General features: G+C 50.8%; 8 protein-coding genes across 8 annotated transcripts; 3 read left to right on the top strand and 5 right to left on the bottom strand.

The window, feature by feature from the left end:
- Positions 1-1,264: 1,264 nt before the first annotated feature.
- N7496_010821 (DNA-directed RNA polymerase core subunit RPC19) lies at positions 1,265-1,918 on the bottom strand (the record flags this gene model as incomplete). The annotated part of the gene is made up of 4 exons (XM_056703734.1): positions 1,265-1,398; positions 1,460-1,536; positions 1,629-1,720; positions 1,805-1,918. The coding sequence occupies 4 exons, from the start codon at positions 1,916-1,918 to the stop codon at positions 1,265-1,267; spliced, it is 417 nt and encodes a 138-aa protein (XP_056549694.1).
- A 3,934-nt stretch (positions 1,919-5,852) lies between these two features.
- On the top strand, positions 5,853-7,340 carry N7496_010820 (uncharacterized protein; the record flags this gene model as incomplete). The annotated part of the gene is made up of 2 exons (XM_056703733.1): positions 5,853-6,049; positions 6,140-7,340. 2 exons carry the CDS (start codon positions 5,853-5,855, stop codon positions 7,338-7,340), a joined length of 1,398 nt encoding a protein of 465 aa, XP_056549693.1.
- Positions 7,341-8,172: 832 nt separating this feature from the next.
- rrp36 (putative pre-rRNA processing protein) lies at positions 8,173-9,342 on the bottom strand (the record flags this gene model as incomplete). Its single annotated transcript, XM_056703732.1, has 1 exon — positions 8,173-9,342. One exon carries the CDS (start codon positions 9,340-9,342, stop codon positions 8,173-8,175), a length of 1,170 nt encoding a protein of 389 aa, XP_056549692.1.
- A 155-nt stretch (positions 9,343-9,497) lies between these two features.
- Positions 9,498-12,023, top strand: N7496_010818 (NIF domain protein; the record flags this gene model as incomplete). Its single annotated transcript, XM_056703731.1, has 3 exons — positions 9,498-9,581; positions 9,664-11,437; positions 11,500-12,023. 3 exons carry the CDS (start codon positions 9,498-9,500, stop codon positions 12,021-12,023), a joined length of 2,382 nt encoding a protein of 793 aa, XP_056549691.1.
- A 340-nt stretch (positions 12,024-12,363) lies between these two features.
- On the bottom strand, positions 12,364-13,035 carry N7496_010817 (uncharacterized protein; the record flags this gene model as incomplete). Its single annotated transcript, XM_056703730.1, has 2 exons — positions 12,364-12,737; positions 12,786-13,035. The coding sequence occupies 2 exons, from the start codon at positions 13,033-13,035 to the stop codon at positions 12,364-12,366; spliced, it is 624 nt and encodes a 207-aa protein (XP_056549690.1).
- Positions 13,036-14,954: 1,919 nt separating this feature from the next.
- On the bottom strand, positions 14,955-15,200 carry N7496_010816 (TPR-like protein; the record flags this gene model as incomplete). Its single annotated transcript, XM_056703729.1, has 1 exon — positions 14,955-15,200. One exon carries the CDS (start codon positions 15,198-15,200, stop codon positions 14,955-14,957), a length of 246 nt encoding a protein of 81 aa, XP_056549689.1.
- Positions 15,201-16,046: 846 nt separating this feature from the next.
- N7496_010815 (putative translation elongation factor eEF-1 subunit gamma) lies at positions 16,047-17,732 on the bottom strand (the record flags this gene model as incomplete). The annotated part of the gene is made up of 3 exons (XM_056703728.1): positions 16,047-17,041; positions 17,445-17,640; positions 17,703-17,732. 3 exons carry the CDS (start codon positions 17,730-17,732, stop codon positions 16,047-16,049), a joined length of 1,221 nt encoding a protein of 406 aa, XP_056549688.1.
- A 221-nt stretch (positions 17,733-17,953) lies between these two features.
- Positions 17,954-18,973, top strand: N7496_010814 (mitochondrial 37S ribosomal protein uS9m; the record flags this gene model as incomplete). The annotated part of the gene is made up of 2 exons (XM_056703727.1): positions 17,954-18,800; positions 18,882-18,973. The coding sequence occupies 2 exons, from the start codon at positions 17,954-17,956 to the stop codon at positions 18,971-18,973; spliced, it is 939 nt and encodes a 312-aa protein (XP_056549687.1).
- Positions 18,974-20,574: the final 1,601 nt, after the last annotated feature.

Below are 20,574 nucleotides of genomic sequence, written 5' to 3'. Positions count from 1 at the left end.
CCACTGCAGATCATTCTCAAACCCAAAATAAGCCACTTGAGCTAATTCGAGGCAGCACTTGACCTGTGGAGATCGGCGGCGTATAGTTTGCACGTGAATTATCAGCTTGTTATTCAGTTGTAAGTCAAGACTAGCTGATGCACTTGGCCAGACGGGGAGTTACTACGACATGTTGCTGATAAAGGCCGGGTCATCTTTCAGGGCTTATCACCTATATGTTTTGCAACAAACTCAGGGAAGTTTGATAGAGTAAGAGTTAGCGTATGTTCGTGATTTAGCCCGTTTTATCTACTGTAGACTTCTTATGAAACCAATGTAAACGATACTTTGACGGAGAATAGCGGAGTACAGTTCGGATCTACAACAAGTTTAAGGTCACATTTTCCATGAAAACTACTCCGTTAATGTCCATCAAGGCAACCAGAAACCAGAGGGCAAACAAGGCGACCAGTGAACCGGAATCTATAACTCTCGCAGCTGACTAGCCTGAAATTGACCAGAGAGTTGGCGATCTAGTACTACGCTCAGGAAATGTTCGAACAGCTGCTTTCTTAGACAAATGCCCAACTTCAAAGTTGACGTGTAACTCAAGATTTTCGATCCTGAAAGTCTCTGAGAAAATCAAAGGCCGGTGTTGATCATGTACCTCCAAGTATCTCACATATACGGCGTGGCTTCTGTGTCAAGGGTGTTGGGACTAGCTTTCCTAACGTTATGTGCACGGCTGTACTCATACCGGCCCTAGATCTGACAGAATCTATGTTCTATCATATTTGATCTTCTGGGTTATGTGTGCCTAACAGTTGAAAGACCTTTAAACAGGGTGTAAGAGATGGAAAATCTGGGCAGTGCCGGTTATTGTCGAGCATTTTTTCGTCTCTAGAAGTTGGGATCTACATTTCATCGAGCCCCAATACGAGGCTCAAGGATGGTGAATATATCGACCCGTGATGCGCTACACATGTGCCAACCTCTTGATCAAAAGTGAAAGACCTTGTCCAGCGATCATCCTTCACGGTCAAATCTACCCAGTAGCCCTCCGTTTGCCGATGCCCCGGGATTTACCTATCACCCACCTCACCATCTACCCAAATTCCCCATGATATACATACCATCCCCAAAAACACCATGAACAAAATATAGATGAACCATCAAATAAAATTTTAAGCTTTAAGCTTGAAGTTCCCCCCAAAACGCCAATCAAGTCCGTAGAATAACGTATGCAATGCAAGACAAGAATTCTTTTCCAAAGCCCAGTCCAAGCTCAGCCCTCCATCATGTTGGCCCGGTCCTCCTTGAACTGGTCGCGGGCAGCGGTGAATTTCTCAGTGACAACATCGCACAGGTCCATCAGGTCGTTGAAACCTTTCTCCAGAGCTTCGAGGGCGGTCGTTGTGTCTAAGAGGGAATGGATTAGTGTGGGATTCTTGAGAGGGGAGGTCTTGGTCCGAGGGCTTACCGTTGGTCTGGATGCGAACGTGCATCTTGGCGTCGGAGGGGTGGGGGATGGTGTAGCCGCAGAACTCGACCGCGGGGCTGGGCGTATGTTAGTAGAGGCTCTCGATGGTCTAGTTTGGGTGGTTCTCGAGTTGTAGTGTTTGACTGTGAATCCTCGAGGGCGCACTCACTTCTTCATGATAGCGTATCGCAGTGCATTACCCATGGTGTGACCCTCGCCCTCGAACTGGAACGAGGCAGCAGTGTCGGAGGAACCGGGCAACTAGAAGGACCGAATTGTCAGATATCTTCTCGTGGAACTACCTCATGTCGCGGCTTCTAAGGCCCTCCGTGGTGCGCGACTTACCACAACGATGCGCTTCTCGTCCAGCAGAATGGGGTTAACGGGATCAGCCTCGGCCTCGACGTCCATCATGGACTGATCGTGCTCCGGGTCTTGTGAGTGAACGGAGGCAGGCATTGTGTCTGGAGTATTTGCGATGAGGGGATCGGGATCTCGAGATCGGGGCGGAGGAGGTTGTAAGTTGTGGGATGAAGCGTGGAGAGCTCGGGGCCGGAAGAAAAGCAGTCAATTACACTTTTAACGGAGTCTTCCGTCGGATCCGTAGAAGATGAGGTGATATGACGAGGTTAATCGAGTCAAAGACTTCGCCGGCGATTGTCGAGGCACCGAAGAAAAAAAAGTGGGTTATCGATAGCGAAGCTTACCGCCTACCGCTTCTGTACGAAGATATACCCTTTTCAGGAACAAGCTTCTCTTCGTACTTCTTTTACATTTTGAATGGCTTGAGTGAATGTAGAATAGAGATTTCATTGTTCCTCAGCATTACACCTGTTTATCCTGGTTCTGCGACTTATGCAGACATCGGCTTTCAAACATGTGGTGCAGATCCCGCCCGTAGGGCTGGCTGCACAAAGGGAAGCTAAGAAGTGCATGCCACGAGAACGAGGGCGACATGGGTCATTTTGGGTTTCGTGTTTGGATTTTTTTGTGATCTTGAAACATTCAATTATTTTGAGGGAAGGGAAAGACGATCCGTGACGATGGGCTGTTTTGCTACAGATTGATTAAACCTGGCGAATTCCAAACATCGGAGGCAGATGCTCGTCAGCTGTTTTTCGTAATTTTCCATCTGAAGTTTCGATATGCTTACTGCCAAGATTCAAGCTAGCATGATCTGTGACAGATATAGGGAATATGTACGGAAGAAGATTTATGCTAAAAGCACTAATGCACCATCGAAGTGGTAGCGATCGTATACTTCAAACATATTCCGCTCAGTGGTGAAGACTTCCACGGAATGCCGAGGCTGAAGCAGTCGAATCCATAGTCCTTCAGACCAAAAAAACCTAGGCCGGCTAGATAATCAACATGAATCATGTAGGAAATACTGAATGGTGATTGGGGAAGAGTATCCTAATTCCTGCAGTAATTAGCCGAGCATGAAGAACCATCCGAGAGCTAACAAAGAAACAAAGATCAGAACGCCACGCGGTCTGAATCAATCCACAGCTCACACAGACCAACATCGAAACCTAGCGGCTCGGCCATGAAGAATAGTTACAGTCTGTACTATGTAATACTGTAGCCTTGAACGTCCAGTTCCAAGTTTATCACCCAAGCTAGAAGTTAAACACTACTTAAGCAGGCAATATACTTCGTCCACCATACCAAGGACGAGTCCGGTGTATATACAACCTCAGCACCCTCTCCCGTAATTCGAAAAAAGATTATACCCTGGACGAACCACCAAACCATCGCCTAACTAATGTACTCCTTCATACATAAGTACTGTACTACTCATCTCGGCAGGGCTCATTCCTACTCGAACCAGTTTAGCGCAGATAAAAAAGAACGGACCCTGCCAACTTGCTCAATGCTTGCCGCATCACCCGGTGATCCGTGCGAGTCGAACTTGTCTCGTTCAAACTTTGCAGTGACGTGCGGGCGCCGGCCAATAGCTTCGTTGCGGCTTCATGCTGGCGGTCTACATTACTTTTTACGGGAGGGACTAATAACTAAGGGGCGGTCGGCAATGGGTTCCGTGAGTCGAGAGTCCACTTTGCCTTGTAGGCTGTACTTAGCTACATTACAGTATGTACTAGCCACAGGCGTCAGGCTGACCCACACGAGGGACCGTGGAGATGTCCGAGTTTCTTTGCGTTCCGTTCCTGAGCTCGGGCAGCTACAGGAGGAAACTTGGTTGGGAGCTTTGCTGGATGGGATGGTTGGTCCAGCAGTTTGGTAGCCAAGATGGTGGGGGATTCGAGTGGGTATACACTCCATAGATGTAAGTTCAGGATCAGGTCCATCTAGGATTTGACTTTTGAGCTCGTCCTCGTTGGGCAGGTCCTTAACTGATATACTCAGAGACTACGGAGCTTCCTCGGACATTTATATACTGTACCAAAGTGATCCAAGACTGAGTATTTACTAGTGACTAGAAATCACTAACTACAGTGCTGTACTGCCCTTGACAGGGATCTTCCTGCGGGTGCCACACGCTATTTGTGAATCCACCCCCTGATCGCCTATAAGCGCCGGCGGCGCCGTGTTGGTGGTAGAATGCGATGTGAGTCGCTAGATGGGGGTGTGATTAGGTGCTGGATTTTGGAGGAGCGCAGGATGGAAGTCATTCGGATGAGAATGATGTATTAGTTGTTTTTTTCTTTAAAAAAAAACCTAGTTGGATAATGTACCGCGTAGGGATTATGCTTGGAAACACTGAGAACAGGAACTTCCACCCGAGGCATGACCAAAACTCAGTCAGCTAAAAACTTTGATCGATTATCAAGCAGAAACACAGAAAAGAATCAGAATCATAAAATCTGGCTTATCTGACGAGCGAGTGGAAACTGCGGAGACATCAAGCCACCAACCCAGCGCCCCAGCACGATTTAACCCTTCCAAGGATTGCAAAAAGCAATAGTACCGGGGCTGAGTGGATTCCCCGTCTAATCTCTCACACCCACACGGGCAACTGATTCATTTCAGATAGATCTACTACTGTACATACTGTAAGACGGTAAGTGTAATTAGAATGTGTTGGGGCTAGTTCAATAGATTCGGATTCTATATGCCTTTTTCGGGACATGACACCTATATAGGTCCGCCCGCAGAAATATGCCATATGTGACAAACCTTTTGCTGATCGTGGGGGCCAGACCATAAAATTAAGAAGCACGGATCGCATTCGTTCTGAGCTTCTGACATGATGCTAAAAAAATTCCAGTGGACATGCTTGTATTATAGTGGGGGGGAGGAGGGGGGTTCCACTGCCTATCGTAGTTCGTGGGGACGTTTCTCTTTTTTTTTTTTCTACTTCGAGAAGTGTTCCTGTTCTTGAATGTATTTTAGTAGGTACTCAGTTAATCTAACTGGAGAACTAGTTGAGATCCTGAGACAAATCAAGGCAGAATCGGGAGGCTCTAGTGACCCCAATTGGGAATAGGATACGGTGGAAGGAGACCGGTCAAGTCATCCTAATAAGCCACCAGGGGGGGGATGTATTTCCATAGATGAAACTATCGAAGACTGGAACACTGGCGGTCGCAGATCCGCACGAGCAGCTTATTGGACAGGATGGTTCAGCTGGTAGAAACAGAAACACGTCGTGTCTCAGCCAGACGATCCTGATACGCCGGGCCCAACTGCGGGTTGCAGCAAATGTTTGAGCGTCGGGTCCACAGGTACAGGTACTTCTTCTCATATACATTATTACTAGTAACTCCAAGTACTTATACTTCTCTCCGCCCCCTGGTTCTCTGCACTTTTGACAGTCTTTCCCTTTTTCCCCCTTCTGGGCCAGACCCTCAATTCATTCAACGACTACTCTCCTCCTCTCGACCACCTCATTTCCGCCCTTCAATCCTCCTTCGGTCCATTTCTTTCGCTTGACGCTCTGGACTTTTTTCCTTCTTCCCTTTCACAGCTAGTCGCTCTGCTTGCCGCCGAACTGCCGCCCTCCCCCCTCCTCCTCTCCCTCTACCCTCTCTCCTCACCTGCATCACTACTCTCTACTCTACAAACGACTGGCAGGCAGTTCATGCCCCTCCGGATCCCAGTTCTTTGACCTAACCGCCGACATTTCTTTGTTCGCGGAACTCTCCGACTTGAAATCATCCCGAGTCAGCCTCAACTAAGCCTCAAACGAAGCCTACCACGTCGGGGTCGCCTTGCTTTCTACGCCTCCCATCGTCCATTGATGCTTCACCTCTTCTTCGAGGGGGTCGTTGGTCGCTGATCCCGCGCCGTTGTATTAATATACCCCAACTCATTCGAGCTGCGACTATATAGTCGGTGCTTGTTGAATCGCGATACTCTCCGGGTTCACCGCAAGTTACGACTGCAAGTCCCCGGGCTCTTTCTTTTCCCCTACGTCGGCAGCAACACCATGTCAACGGCAGTTGCATCCGCGACGGCAGCTCCGTTGTCCTCACCACATACCACCCGCGACCCAAGTCCGAAGAACTGCCCGACCTTGGCTCCGCCAGCCGGCGGACCGGCGAATTCCTCCCCTTCGCGCATGTCGACCACATCTCAAGATGGCCCGGCCAGAGGCACCCCCGAGCGGAAAGATCCGTCGTCTCCGTAAGTTTTGAATTCTGGATATGCGAAGATCGGAGGATGGCCCCGGAGTATACAGAAAGAATGCGCAATGCTAATCTTCGCTCGCTATAGCTCTCAAGGTAGCACCGGCCCAAGGATTACCGTGAAGAAGGAACCGCCATCGTCGCCGCGCATGCAGAGTCGCCCTCGGCCCCGAAAGTTGGACTTGTCGACCAGCCTCCCGTCTTCCAGTGGCCTCCAGGTGCGTCCACCGGGAGGACCAATGACCGCCAGGGAAGGTTTCACCATGCAAAATGTAGGACTGGCTTGTCTGTCGCCCGGCTTCCAGACGCATGATCCGGTGATGAGAGAACAGCTGCAGCGCAGCATGTCAGTACGGGATCAGCAGCGGTCAATAATCGAGGCGCGGTTACAGAAATCCGCCAAGGATGAAGGTCCCGAGGGAGTTAAACCGTCCGAGTCGAAATTCATGGCCGTGCCAAAATCCGGCTCTAAGCGACGCCCTCCTCCCGGTCTTTCCATCGTCCCTCCGTCTGCTTCTCAGTTCGCCAATGAGCGAGTGATTCAATCCGCCCCGTTGAACCAGACTTTTACTGGTCGGTATCAACCTCAGCCATTGACCCGCCATATCGTCAACCAGAGCCCGACGCTAGGCTCGACATCGCATATGCACCACGTTCCCGCTACTCAAACCAACAACCGCCTTCCTCCTCTCTCCGATGTCTTTGGTTCAGATACACTGGGTGGCCGTGACCGTGATCGGGACCGCCCCAGTTTGTACCCAAATGCATCCAGCAGCAACTCCTCCCAGTCAAACCTGGCGCCACTGCCATCCCCCGGTCTACCTGGTAACATGTCCCAAACACCCACCCGGCCACGGGAATACCGCTCCGCCGAGGAGGCAGTCCAGGAAATGTCCGGTGGTCGGGAAGAGCTACTTCCCCGTATCGTGCACTACGGTGGTCACCAACCCCCTACTCCCCCATCGCCCCATGCCGGCCACATGGCCCCCAAGACCGCGCCGTTGGTCTGTGAACCAGCCCCCAGCGCACCCCCGGCTCCTCCAATGTACTCCACCGATCCCACTGCTCGCCGTCGCCCCCGGAGCGAATATGAGCAGGACAATGGAAGCCCGCCCCTAGGCCACGGCCCCGATCCTCACAGCAGACCTAATCCTGCTGCGGCTATGGGGCCAAACTCTACCTTCCCTGGTCCGTTTGGCGCAGGCAGGGACTCGCCAGAGACTCAGCGGAGAAAGAAGGAAGAGTTTTTGGGTCTGTGTGCCCGCGCTTGGGATTTGTTCCACTCTTGAAGTAGTGCAGTTTACACCATCGCTGCACTAGTAAACAGCCTCCACATGATACTGGATGGGTCATCACAATGTGGCTATGTGTGAGACTCATCTGGCTCTGAATGTGGTTGCGCTGACCCCCTCCCCTCCTTCGGCAAGCCCGAATCTAAAAAATGAGTCCTGGTGGAGCATATTTTCGTCGCTCTACCGGCTCTCTCTTCCTCAGCCTCCATCTGGTTATTTGAACAGGATGACTTGCCATGTTCGAACTTCTTTTTTCAATATCTACCTGCCCGCCTCATCTTGATGATTTGAGTATCAGGGTCCCAGGTTTTTCTTGTTCTGTTCTATTTTTTTGTTGTTTACATGACATTGATGTTTATATCCCATCTCATCTATACCTACGGTACAACAGGGGGTGAGCCTCTGTGAAGGCTTACTTGGAAAAAAGGGTCTGTTTTTTTATGTTTTTGCTTGCTCTGTCTTGGGTTTGGTCTTGTCTATGACCGAGAATCTCTTGCATTTGCTTCGCATTAGGCGTTGGGTGTCTTTTTTGCCATATACCTATTTTCTGGATGTTCATCTCCTTTTTTTCATTGGGAATTCAGCATTTTTGAACGGATTTTCTTTTGATCGAGATCACTTTTTCTGATTCCATTTTTCTATGATTCTTATTTTCATTGGAGTATATTTTCCTTGGGTCAGGGTTGAGGGAGAATCCCCAGTAGGATTTGGTTTGTTATTACCTCGGACCTTGATAGTATATTACGGAACTTAATGACTAGTACTCGGTGATTCCATTGAACCTGTTCAAAAGCGTTGTATCGAAAATCAAAAGGCACAAGTTGGGTATCTACTCAAGTCGTCTCCTCTTCCCACCGCCACCTCTCGCAGGAGGCTCACCACCACCACCCATCCCCTCCCATCCCCGTCTCTCCATAGGCATATCCTTCCTCTCCTTTGAAGCAATCTTCTTCCTCCTCCGCTCCAACGCCTTAGCCCGATCCCGCGATCCCATCTCCTCATACTTCTTCTGCATAACCTGCTTCTTCAAATCAGACTTCTTCAAGTAGTACGGCGTACTCTTCTTTCCATCCCGAATAGCCTCTTTCTCCTTCTTCTTATGCTCCGAAATAACAGCCTCCTCCCGCTTCCGGTTTTCCCTCGCCTTCTGCTGATCCGTCGCTGACCGGATCTGTCGCTTCAGCGCTTCTTTGGCTTCGGGGTTCTTCGTCTGCGCCATTTGTCGCTTTAGATCGCGCAGTTCCGAGGCCCGGTATTCTTCTAGGAAGGCGTAGTTCTTTTCCGAGGCCTTGGAGTTCAGTCCCTTGCCGCTGTGGCCCATGACTGCTGCGTCGAAGCGGGGGTCGCGCGCTTTGGCGGTTGCTGGTGGTTCGACGATGACGCGTTTCCGGGAGACGGCGTATTTAGAGGATTGTACCATTGGTGCGTGTTTGGAGGCCCGCGCTGCTTTCTTTTCTTTCGAGGTGCTGTCTTTGGCCAAGGCTGCGGCTGCGGCTTCGCGCTTTTGTTCACGGGCGGCGCGGATTTGGGCGCGGATGTCGTCGAGTGGGGAGGCGGTTGAGGTCGTTTCGGGGGTGGATTTGGTGGCTTTTGTCTTGGTTTTCTTGGGGCCCATGCTGGCTTGGGCTTTGGCTAGGGCGCCGAAGGAGATGTTGCTTAGGGATGCTTGGATGTCGTCGTTTGCATCGGAGTCCTCTTCTTCTTCTGAGAAGGCTGAGGCATTGTCGTTATCCTCGTCTGAATCTTGGTTTGAGTCATCATCCTCTGATCCTTCATCTTGCGACTTTAGCAGGTAGTCTTCGTTAGTGATTGAGCTTTCTGTCATTCGCAGACTCGTACGTACATCACCGGCTTGCAGATCGGCATCAGAATCCTCTTCTTCCTCCTCGGCCTCGTCCTGGGAAGGCTCGTCACCCATATTGGACTGCTCCGAGTACACATCGTCTTCATCATCAGGCCGAGCCCGCACTCGGCGGTTCAGCATATCTGTAATAGCCATATTTGCGTATTCTCGGCGAGCGTAGGTCAATTCGAGTTCGAAATCATCTTCCGAAAAAGAAAAATATTGCCGTGCGGGCGGTCAACGCGATAAGATTAGCACCCTCTTTTTTTCCCGCCGATTGCCCCGTCAACATCCACTCCGTCGCGCAGTCGATGTCACGCTCGACCTGCACCGCGCGATCGTGGAACCTCTTAGCTCAATCTAGGAGGCCTGGTTGCTTTGCTCAGAAAATTCCGGTTAGTGCATGGTGTTGTGGATTTTTCTGGGAGCTGCTGTTACTTACCTTGATTGCCCGGGCTAACACCGATATCGAAATAGCTTATCACCCACTCCGTACCAACTCGGGACGCGATCACCTACCTCCCACATGCAGACGGGTCTATTGTGCGCAGTTCGGAAATATCGTTCAAGCTGGCTCCTATCAAACAGAAACGGCAGAAGCGTGTACATGACGCTGCGGACTTGGCTGCTCCCGTTCAAACCCCGCAGCATGCAAATGCGCCGGATGCCATAATGGGCAACATGGACGGTCAACAGAAGAAGCCCCCATCGTGGCCGGCTCAAGTGCCTGCTTTCAATGCGTCGACCGGTGGTTATGACCTGCCGCATACCGGAAATCACAATGCTGCGTATCGGCGTGTGCTGGATCATGGCGCGCAAGGAAACCCAATGATGCCATATGGGTCCGGATCAACAGTCAACGTGTCTGCTCCATACGCGTCAATGCCCATGTCCAACCACCCAGCTAGTGGAAATTTCAATGATGGAGGACAATTGCCGAGCGGGAATACCCCAGCTTCGCCTTCAAGCGCATTCGGCGCATTCAATGTGCCCATGTGGAATCCCGTGAATGCGAATAGTCAGTCGATGACTACAACACAACTCCAACAACCCTACCCATTCTTCAATCCGATGTTCTTCACCCAAAATGCCATGGGAAATGTACCCCCTTTCCCAATGATGCCGCCATTCAACCCAATGCAGCCTATGCAGACTCAGAACATGAGTACAACGGCTGGACCAACGGCGCAACCTTCGAATGCCGTTCCGCCACGGAGGGCACGATCACCAACACCGCCGATGAAGAGGCCATCACCGACGAAGGAGTACATGTTACAAGCATCGAAACCACCACAGACGTCTCCATCACGACGACCCTTGCTCATCATCCTCGATCTGAACGGCACTCTGATCTTCCGCAAACACCGCAAATTGCCTCCAGTATTTGCTCGTCGCCACGGTCTGGACGAATTCCTCGATGAACTGACCACTAAATACTCAGTCATGATCTGGACAAGTTCAAAGCCACCTACCTTGAACGCTGTCTGTGACAAGTTGTTCGATGCTGAGAAGCGCAAACGCATGGTGGCATTGTGGGGCCGTGACAAGTTTGGCCTCACCCCGGTGCAATACAATGCCAAGTTGCAGGTGTACAAGGAACTGCGCAAGGTGTGGGCTGCCCCTGAGATTCAAGCTGTGTATCCAGGAAATGAGGACGTCAAGCCAGCCGCCCCGCCCAAACGGACCGGAGGCAAACATAGCAAGAAGAACCGAATTCGGCAGCAGGCCGGAGCGTTCCCTCCAGGTCACCGCTGGGACCAGACAAACACCATCCTCATTGATGACAGCAAACTCAAAGCTCTCAGTGAGCCATTCAATATCCTCGAGATCCCCGAGTTCACCAACGACCCCAACATCGACGAATCAGACCTCTTCACCAGAGTCCTCGCTAAACTCGACGTCCTGTCCCGTCACGACGACGTGAGTAAAGTACTCCGTCAATGGAACGAGCGTGTCGCACAAGGTGAAGCTAGCCTCTTGGACCTTGAACTCGGACCTGAAGAAGACTTCGATGACGAGGAAGACGGTGGTATGAGTCTCCTGGCTACCTCGGCCCCTGGTACCTCTGCCAACCCCATCGACCTCGATGAAGTACCCTCCATTACCTCTCAACTCGACCCCAAGGAGGCAACGCGTCTGAGACGAAAGGCCCGCAAGAAGGAGAAGAAGGCTGCCAAAGCTGCCCTCGCAGCCGCCAACCAGCTTGCCCAGAAGACCCAGGCTCAGCCTCAGCCTTCAACTAAAGCCACTGGTAAGGCGGATCCCACCAGTCCCGAGCCTGCGGGTGTCACTAAGCCCACCCGTCCCAAGAAGGGCAAAAAAAGCCCCTCTGGGCGCAGGAACTTGATGTCGAGCGTGAACTCGAGCCCAACGCGCGCAAAAACACCATCGATAACACGGGTGGAAAGCGGCACAACCTTCGCCCTAAGCTTCAATCCAACACCGAGGTCGCTGATGACCCGTTGGAGGATGAGGAGAGTCTTCACTATGACCCCCCATATTCTCCGCCCAACGACCATGCAGGACCTTCCATCCTAGACAATGTCCCCTCTCAGGTCACCGTGGAGCCATGCAACGCTTCTCTGTCCTTGGATAAGTCTTGGTCCGAGTACAACCAGGGTCGGTCGCTTGAGTCAAGTCCACCCTCCATGCGACAGCTTCAGCAGGGGTTGGATGGCCAGGGAGAGCGTCACTTCCCGGCAAACCCAAGCAACCGGCCCTTGTCACCGGTGACCGATGATGGAAGACGCTCCGTCTCGCCGGCTACGTCTACTGCGTCCCGGAATACGTTGCTTGATAGGCTGGAGGAGGGCCTTGGAATCAAGCTTAAGAGGTAAAGGTGGTAAACCTGGAATATCTCTTTGTGAGATCTCTGTTTGAGATCTTTGTTTGATTGTTTTCTGTTCTCTTGTCATGTCACTGGATACCCGGTGGATGGAGTTTTGTGGAGTTTTGAGGTAGCATCGGGATTGAGGGTTTAATGTGTTTTTGAGGAGATATTGTAGGAAGCTATTGTAAAGCTTTTTGTTTGTGTATTTTATGTGCATTGACTCGTGTAAAGGGTGCGAATTAAGGTATGCATTGAGTAACTTATAAATGCCACATTCTGTAATACGGCAACTTTGGCTGCCACCAAGTGGGCTGGTGTCCTCTATATAGGCATTAAACTAGTCCTGATCAATCTTTATCCTCCGTCTGACCCTCTACTCCATGTTCCAGAACATTGCCCCTGCTCTGTTCCCCGTTTCCATCATCGCTCTTATTCTTCAGACTTTTCCAATCGTACAACACTGCACCTAGACTCGAGACTGTTGCTAGTACAAGTCCGACACGAAGAGCATCTTTAATCGCCACAGCATAAACAGCTTGTAACTCCGGTGTTTCCCTCGCCTGTCCATCCAAAACAGACTCAGCATCCAAACCCGGCGCCAGCGCCTTCAACGCTTTCCCAATACTCTGCAAGAAAACCGCCTGCGCAACAGAAACAAACAACGCTCCTCCAAACGTCTGGGCAAACAAAATAAGACCAATCCCAGTTGCAACGTCATCTTCTGCAAGCGTCGTCTACACCATATATAAACCCTGCTCTTCTCCGAGACCAATCCCAGCTCCGCAGAGGATCTGGAATCCGACCCATTTTGCGCGTGTGGTTTGATGGGGATGGACGGTTGTTAGGAGACCGGTCCCTAGGGACATGAGGATTGAAGCTGCGTAGACGAATGGTGTGTAGTATCCTGTTATGGCGGTTCCGAAGCCGGCGAGCATGAAGCCGCCGACGACGCTGAGCATGAAGGGGATGAAGAGGATTGCGGATTGGACGGCGGAGACTTCGTTGACGATTGGAACCATAGTGCTAGATTTGGTTAGGACTTGGCTTATGTGATGAAGATTGTTTTGATACTAACGTATATAGAAAACAGTAACCTGGGACATTGATAGTTTCTCGGTTAGCCTAGTATAATGTGGAGGTAATATTGACAATACAGCAAGTTGAGGAGGGTGATTCGTAATAGAGGTCTACTATATTGAGTGCAGTGAGACTCGAAAGCCCTCTGTTCTTGGTTACACTCAGCATCTGTGGTTTACGACGACAGATGGTATCAAATTGCTCATTCAAAATTGTATGAGACTTTCATGAAAATCTCAAGGGCAATAGAATCATCTCAATGAGCAACATTTGCTAGACAGAAACTAAGAAAAATCGCAGTAGGCCCCTTCCGTGCCTCTCATCTCTCTGCTGATTCCAATAATCCAGATTGTTCCTTGATATCCAAGTCCTCCATCCGCAATTTCATGAGAAATTCAGCGCTTCGCTTAGTGTCAGGATGGTCTGGATCTTGGATTCTCGTCCGCATCTCCACACATTGTGTCATCAACTTTCGACCATTCGCATCTCGATCTATAACACTCCAGGTGATGGCAAGATCATTCATAGAGTCCAACGTCACAGGGTGTTCGGCTCCATGTACGCACTTGTGAAAGTTGAAAAGGTCTATGTATAGAGGCTCTGCCTCTATCCATCGGTCCTGGTGCCCGTATGTTTGTGCCAAAACGGCCATCAAATTCAGAGTGAAGGGGTGCTCCTCACCGAGTGCCCTTTTTGCATGTATCTGTGGCTTCTATGAGTATCACTTCGGCCTTTGACCATGAGCCTTGTTTCATATGCCATGCTACTAGTTGGACCATGGCCGAAATAGTGATAAAATGACCGGTCCCAAGCGCCCTGCTGCCAGTATCGATGACTTGCGTACATAGCGCTTCGGCCTCGTGGTATCTGCCTTGGTCGTGGTATACTGATGCCAAGCTATTCATGCTCTCTAGAGTCCTAGGATGCTCAGAACCAAAGGTATTCCCCTTGGTGCCCACCACTCGCTTGAGCAGTTCCTCTGCATCTTGCAATTGACCCTGTGCTCGATACACTCTTGCCAGATCAGCCATACCAGATAGACTTTCAGATTGCCCAGACTCCAACAATCTCTTTTGGGTCGTGGCAACTTCTTGGTACAGTGCTTCTGCCTCCTATAATCGATTCTGTTGCTAGTATATTGCTCCCAATGTATATATACTAAACAGTGTATAAGGGTCTTCATCACCCAATATCCTGCGTAGAGCGTCCACGGTTAGAACAAGTAATTTCTCTCCGTCTAATAATAGTCGTAACATTTTGTAACAGAGACCTAAATCGACCGCGCTATTTAGTGTCTTTAGGTATACGGGGCCGAGTAGCTTTTTGAAGTGATTGATTTTGCTGCGATTAGCAAGTTCTGGGCACCCTTTTTGAAGTTTTGCATCGCAAAAAAACCTACATTGAGTTGCAAAATTGACAAGTTATCCAGGCAATCATCCAAGTCCGGCTATTGGGACATCGTCAATTAGACATGCGGGTACAGAGAGTGACATTTCCTCCAGCTCTCACGGTCGAGATCTTCTGCTGGAAACTTGGCAAGTTGCACAAGCCGATGCATTACAAAGATGGCCGGGTCTGAAGTGGGAAAAACCAAGGAGAAGTTTCATAATTTTCGGATATCTTCTTCAAATTCTTCATCGTCAATACCTGATACCGCGGAAACACTATCAGCGACCTCTTGACTCGTATCATTATCGTCTTCAACCCCTGCCTGAGTTCTGGTTTTTCGAAGACAACATTCGGGGATCCCTTGTCGATCGAAGAAACTCATCAGAGAGAGTAGATCTGCGGCAGATCTCCTGGTCTGCCGGAGATGGTCAAATGTCATATGCCAGGTAACCATGACTGAGTGCTGAGCTTCCTAGTCTCGGCGAAGTCGTCCCCCTTCTTTTTCCAAAAGTTTGGTTCTTTTGCGGTCACCCTTGCGGAATTGCTCAAGGTACTGCTGTACAGAGCATTGTGGGGCCCTTTGCTTGATATATGCTGCTGCTTGCACAATAGCCAGTGGTATCAGATCTAAGGCCGTGACAAGCTCAATGACAGCTTCCTCTTCAGCCTGTGTTCCTAGCTTCTTCTCGAAGAGAGTCACTCCATCTTTGTCAGTCATCGGTTTGATGTCAATAATGTTCCGATCTTCGACGAGCCTAGATGCCACTTCTCTGCTTCGGGTTGTGATGATAATTGTACCATTTGCACTGGAGAAGAATGTATTGGACTTGGATTTCCCTAGGTAGTTTGATATGGAAGGTAGGATTAGAGTTCATGGCGGGCCAGGTACAAGACTTTATCACAACGCACGACATACTACCTAAGCCTTCATAATCAACATCCTAAACAAATTAGACAGCCCCTATGGAGGTAATCGCACGCCATGATTCTGGTCTATGGTAATCAAAGTCATGTATTGACTAGAAAATACCACATGGGTTCTTGGGCAAGGGGCTTTAAGCAGGAGGTAAGTATATAGTTCAGCTGTTAAGAGGCACTTATGCCGGACATTAGCCATCACAGGCACGCAGCCTTCCACAGGACATACTCGGGAACGTTACGATTTACATTGATTCTACAGTTTACGAAGAAAGTATTCCCAAATAAATTCATCAAGACCAAGTCCCGATTCGTTTATTGATAGCTAGACGTAGTAACCTAGCAGCGACCACGCATCCAAGTGCACTATGGCAACCTAGACTACGCAAGTCATTCATCTCATCTCGCATCACAACATATCATAACCGTGAACATGAACCACATCGACACATGAAAAAGAAGATGGGTGGGGTAGGAGTGTAAAGGGGGGGAAACATTTTAACTCCCGGCCCCGAAATCGAGGCGCGGGTAGCATGAAAGAATAGGGAGAAAGGATGAGCGGGACACAAATGTCAGTAAATGATCAGATATCGCTCTCCAGGGGGTATTCATTGAGAAAGGAGAAAGGAGTGCTTTATGCACACGCTTATTTGAAGACGTGGCCGTCAGCGTGCTCGAGGGTCTTGCCGTCGACAGTGACGGGGACGTCCCAGGCCCACATGTCCTCGACGTACTTGCGGTCAGCCTCGGAGGTGTGGTCGAGCTTCTCGAAGTTGTAGGACTCCCAGTCGGGAGCGACATCGAAGGCGGGGAGAGCCTCCTGGCCGCGGACAAGGAAGACACCCTTGATGACGCAGGCGTAGTTGGCACCGTAGACGGACTGGGCACCGAAGAGGTACTTGCGGGAAGCCTCAAGACGGGCGTGGAAGCCACCGATCAGGTTGTTGGCCATGAAGGTGAGCTTGAGCTCCTCGTTGTACTTGTAGTCAACCTTCCAGAGGGAGTACTCCTCGGGCTTGTAGTTCTGCCAGAACCAGGGGAGGGCAACGGGACGGGTGTCCTCGTTGGAGTACTGGCGCTTCCACTCATCGAGGATGAGGGTGGGCTTGCCAAGGGCCTCGAGGGGGTGCTTGGCCTTGGGGGCGGGGGCAGGCTCCTCAGCAGCGGCAGCGGGGGCAGCAGCGGGCTTGGGCTTCTCCTCCTTCTTGGGGGCAGTGTACTTGATAACCTCCTCGGCGAAGACGGGGGAGGGGACGACAGCCTTGAAGGCAGCCTGGGCAATGATGGTGTTGTACCAGCGGGTGACGGCGGGGTTCTCAGAGCGGAACTGCTTGTCAAGGACGGTGGCAAAGGCACGGGTCAGGAGGGAGGCAGTGAAGAGATCAGCCAGGGTGATGCGCTCGCCGACCAGGTAGGTGTTGGCAGTGAGGTGCTGCTCGAGGACGGCAATGGTCTTCAGGGCAGCCTTGGAGATCTCATCGACGGTCTTCTTGTTGTAGGGGTCGAGACCGAGGAGGGGGCGGTACCAGGAGCCGACCTTGGGGAGGAGCTCGCCGTTGGCAAAGGACATCCAGCGGACGATGGAAGCATAGTCCTGCTTGGTCTTGCCGAGAAGGGTGGTCTTCTCGTTCTGGGAGGTCACTATAACCAAAACAAGTTAGTTGAGGTTTTTTCTCGGCAACAGTAGTGGGATCCACAATTTGAATCATGCAATCAGGGGCAGTGATGGGACAATGTGCTCAAGGGGAAAAGGGGGGAAGACAGGTGGGGGTGGGAGCTTAGTCGGAAAGCCCAAGTTCCGCCCAAAAATCCCCCCTCCCGAGAAAAAAAATTTCCCCCTCAAGATAGCGGGGTACTCAAAATTTCTCGAGTAGTGTTTTTGATCAGAGTGTGTTAATCTCAACAGTGTAGTTCTGCCAGGGATAACTAGTAATTTGATTGATCTCATCATGAAAAACAGGGGGCAATTTGATGGTGGTGGTGGCGTGAGAGTGGCAAAGTGGTAATTGTCCGAGCTTGAAAAAAACAGCTGTCATCAACATACCGTAGATGGCGATGGCGATAACCTCGGAGAGAGTGAAGCCATTGGAACCCTCGAAGGCGGGGATCTTTCCAAGGGGCTGGACCTTGAGGTACTCAGCGCTGTTGTTGGCGGCAGAGTTGGGCTTGGTCTCGACCAGCTCGATGTCGAGGTCGTTGTGCTTGGCAGCGACCAGGACGGCGATGGTACGACCGTTCTCCTGTGAAGAAAAGCAGGTTAGAAGGAGTCAAGGGGAAATCAGAAGCTTAAGAAGGAACGTACAGCGAGACCGTAGAGCTTTCCGAAAGACATTTTGAAAGCAAGGGATGTGTGATGAGGAGAGAAAAGAAAGGAAAGTCGAAGGAGAGGGGCAGATGAAATTTTGTGCGGATCCCACCCGTCGGGTCTCGGAGGAACTATTCTTGCACAAAGTCACGTGGCGGGAAAAACAGCGCCGGAAGTTCGAGAAGTTGAGACTCAGTCCGCGGACTACGAGAGGTTCCATACAACACCCATATTCTCCCCCATTCACAATGGCCCGGCCTACGCCCAATGGCCTCACCCAGGCCTTCCAGGCTCTGCGGCTACACTCATCAACAACATCCCGCCCGGTAACCCGCTGCCTGGCCCGACAGACCCGGACTTATGCGACCGAAGTAGAAGGCCAGCAACCATCGGCCCTCGCGACACAAGAGCAAGCCCCAGCAGCCCCCGAAATCGACTTTACAAACTTCTCCCGTCGTCCAGCCCGTATTGTCCCCGCCTCTCCCTCCTATTTCTCCGGCAGCCCTCGCTTCATCGACCACGTCCTGAAGCTGGAGTCCCTGCAAGCCAAGTACGCCTCGCTCCCGACCGTCGCTGCCGGCGACGCACCGCGCATGGCCTGGTTCAAGCTGGCCCAGTTCCGTGACTACGTGGGCGAACCGGTGCCGATGAAGAAATACAAGAGTCTGGTCAAGATCCTGCAGCGATTGAACCGTATTCAGCCCGAGATGGTCCCCGGCGACGTCAAGCGCACGCTCGAGTCCTTCCTGCGTCCGGGAAACCCATACGCCGTGCAGCATGTGCAACGGACGGTGGACGAGAATGGCCGCGCACGCGCCAAGGGCAAGCGTAAGGAGTCGACTGCCGTTGTGCAGTTGGTCGAGGGCGAGGGCGAGGTCATCGTCAACGGCAAGTCGCTGGTCGAGGCCTTCCAGCGGGTGCATGATCGGGAGAGTGCATTGTGGGCGCTGCGCTGCACACAGCGGTTGGATAAGTATAATGCGTGGATTACGGTTCGAGGCGGCGGTGTGACTGGCCAGGCCGAGGCTATTACGCTGGCTATTGGACGAGCTTTGTTGATGCACGAGCCTGCCTTGAAGCCTGTTCTGCGAAAGGGTATGTTGATCTTGAAAAAGCTTTTTACATTATGCCATGTTGTGTAGCATATGCTGACAATTACCTTTTTTTCTCTTCTAGCTGGTGTTATTACCGTCGATGCCCGTCGCGTGGAGAGGAAGAAGCCTGGTCACGTCAAGGCCCGCAAGATGCCTACCTGGGTTAAGCGTTAAAAAGGGGAAGAGACGATCTTTTGTCGAGCGATGCTTTTCTACTATTTCTTTTCTTTTATCTATCATGTATTATTCTACCTGCATGGCTGTTCGAGTCCGCCAGTCCTGTTCTATATCCTGTACAATGCATATGGGGCTTTCCATTGAATCAATGTTATCGGCGTCTCACATTTGACCAAAGTACGGTGAAGGACGAGGGCTAATGTAGAGATGTACCTGGCAGAATGATCTGTCGATCTAGCCCTAAGCGCAGGGCTGGGCTATGGTGTTAATAAAGTTTAAGAATTGTCAGCACTGGCAGAGGATGATCCACAAACACAAACCTTCCAAATTCGCATCTAAGATTTGCACTGGCGGTCTACGAGCCTGCGAGTATGATGCTGGATGGTATACCACAAAGATGCTATGCTGTGACATGGTATACAATACTTCTACCCGGCAATTTCTCAGAGATATACAAACCATCTAGCTCCGCAATTCGCTCTATAGCACCTACCTCTTTCCAAGATCAACTCCAATAAAAACCAATAACACAATGACGCAGGTCCATCCCCATCCCCATTCTAGCCTACTCGGATCCGACAAACAAAAGTACTCTGCACAATGCACATCACCAAGACATACCGACATACAGTAAAACACTGAACTCACAAGACGATCCGATCTGACCCAGATCCACAAATACCAACATGATCTCCAATGCAGAAACCCTAATCGACCGTAATCGACCGGATCAGCGTCACGCACCGAACTTGCGCCGGGAACCTACTTCCCCTTCCGATCTTTTTGTTTCCTTTTTCTTGTACTCCGTACTCCGTGCTCGGATGTTAATATTGTGTGTATTTAACTTGGCGGTTTATGAGGTGGCTGTCCTGGTGTGGAAGGTACTTGGAATGGCGGATGCAGAGAGGACAGCAAAGGTACGATATCACGTGGGACTATATGGGATTATTACTCAATAGCTAGATGATTTGGATATAGGGAAAGTACATAGAAACAATACGAAAGTTTCTTGGGTTTATTGCGTTATTGATCGTGACTTTAAAATGATGTGACATCTATGTAGTTAGGTACAGTAACATCGGTGCAAAGGGACGAACAACTAGACTAGGCTAAGCGTAGAGTAGAGTAGACTAGACAAATTAGCCCGACTAGTCCTCCAGTCGCGAGCCAGGTGATGTCCCATAGCCAAGGCACAACTAGCGATAAGCTAGAGTCCAAGCGAGTGCGGCTGGACACGGGAAAGAGACGGGATTCATTTAATGAACGTGTCGATTCAGGGCGGGGTTAGAGGTGATATACCAAAACTCGATTCAACCTGTGTCGATTGGAAGGGAGATGAATCAAAATCAGTCCTCTATGACTATTTCGGATCACGATCATCAAGCACAAAGGGAGGAAATGTACTCTGTTAGAGTACGAATGCTTCCAATTTGTCCACAATCAGACTGGACGTGACCGGTGCCTCTCTCTCCCGACGATCTCGAATATCACATCAGGAAATCCCGATTGGCGCGACGCTAGTAGACAATAGCCTCTCCCGTGGCTGATGACCGTGTCCCATCATGCCCCGCACCCACATCACCGGGTGATCTTCCCCC

The sequence above is a fragment of the Penicillium cataractarum genome (assembly GCF_028827025.1).
Source record: "Penicillium cataractarum strain IBT 29864 chromosome Unknown utg000009l, whole genome shotgun sequence".
Lineage (NCBI taxonomy): Eukaryota > Fungi > Ascomycota > Eurotiomycetes > Eurotiales > Aspergillaceae > Penicillium > Penicillium cataractarum.
The sequence above is the reverse complement of the archived record's forward strand: the minus strand, read 5'-3'. Positions and strand labels throughout refer to the sequence as shown.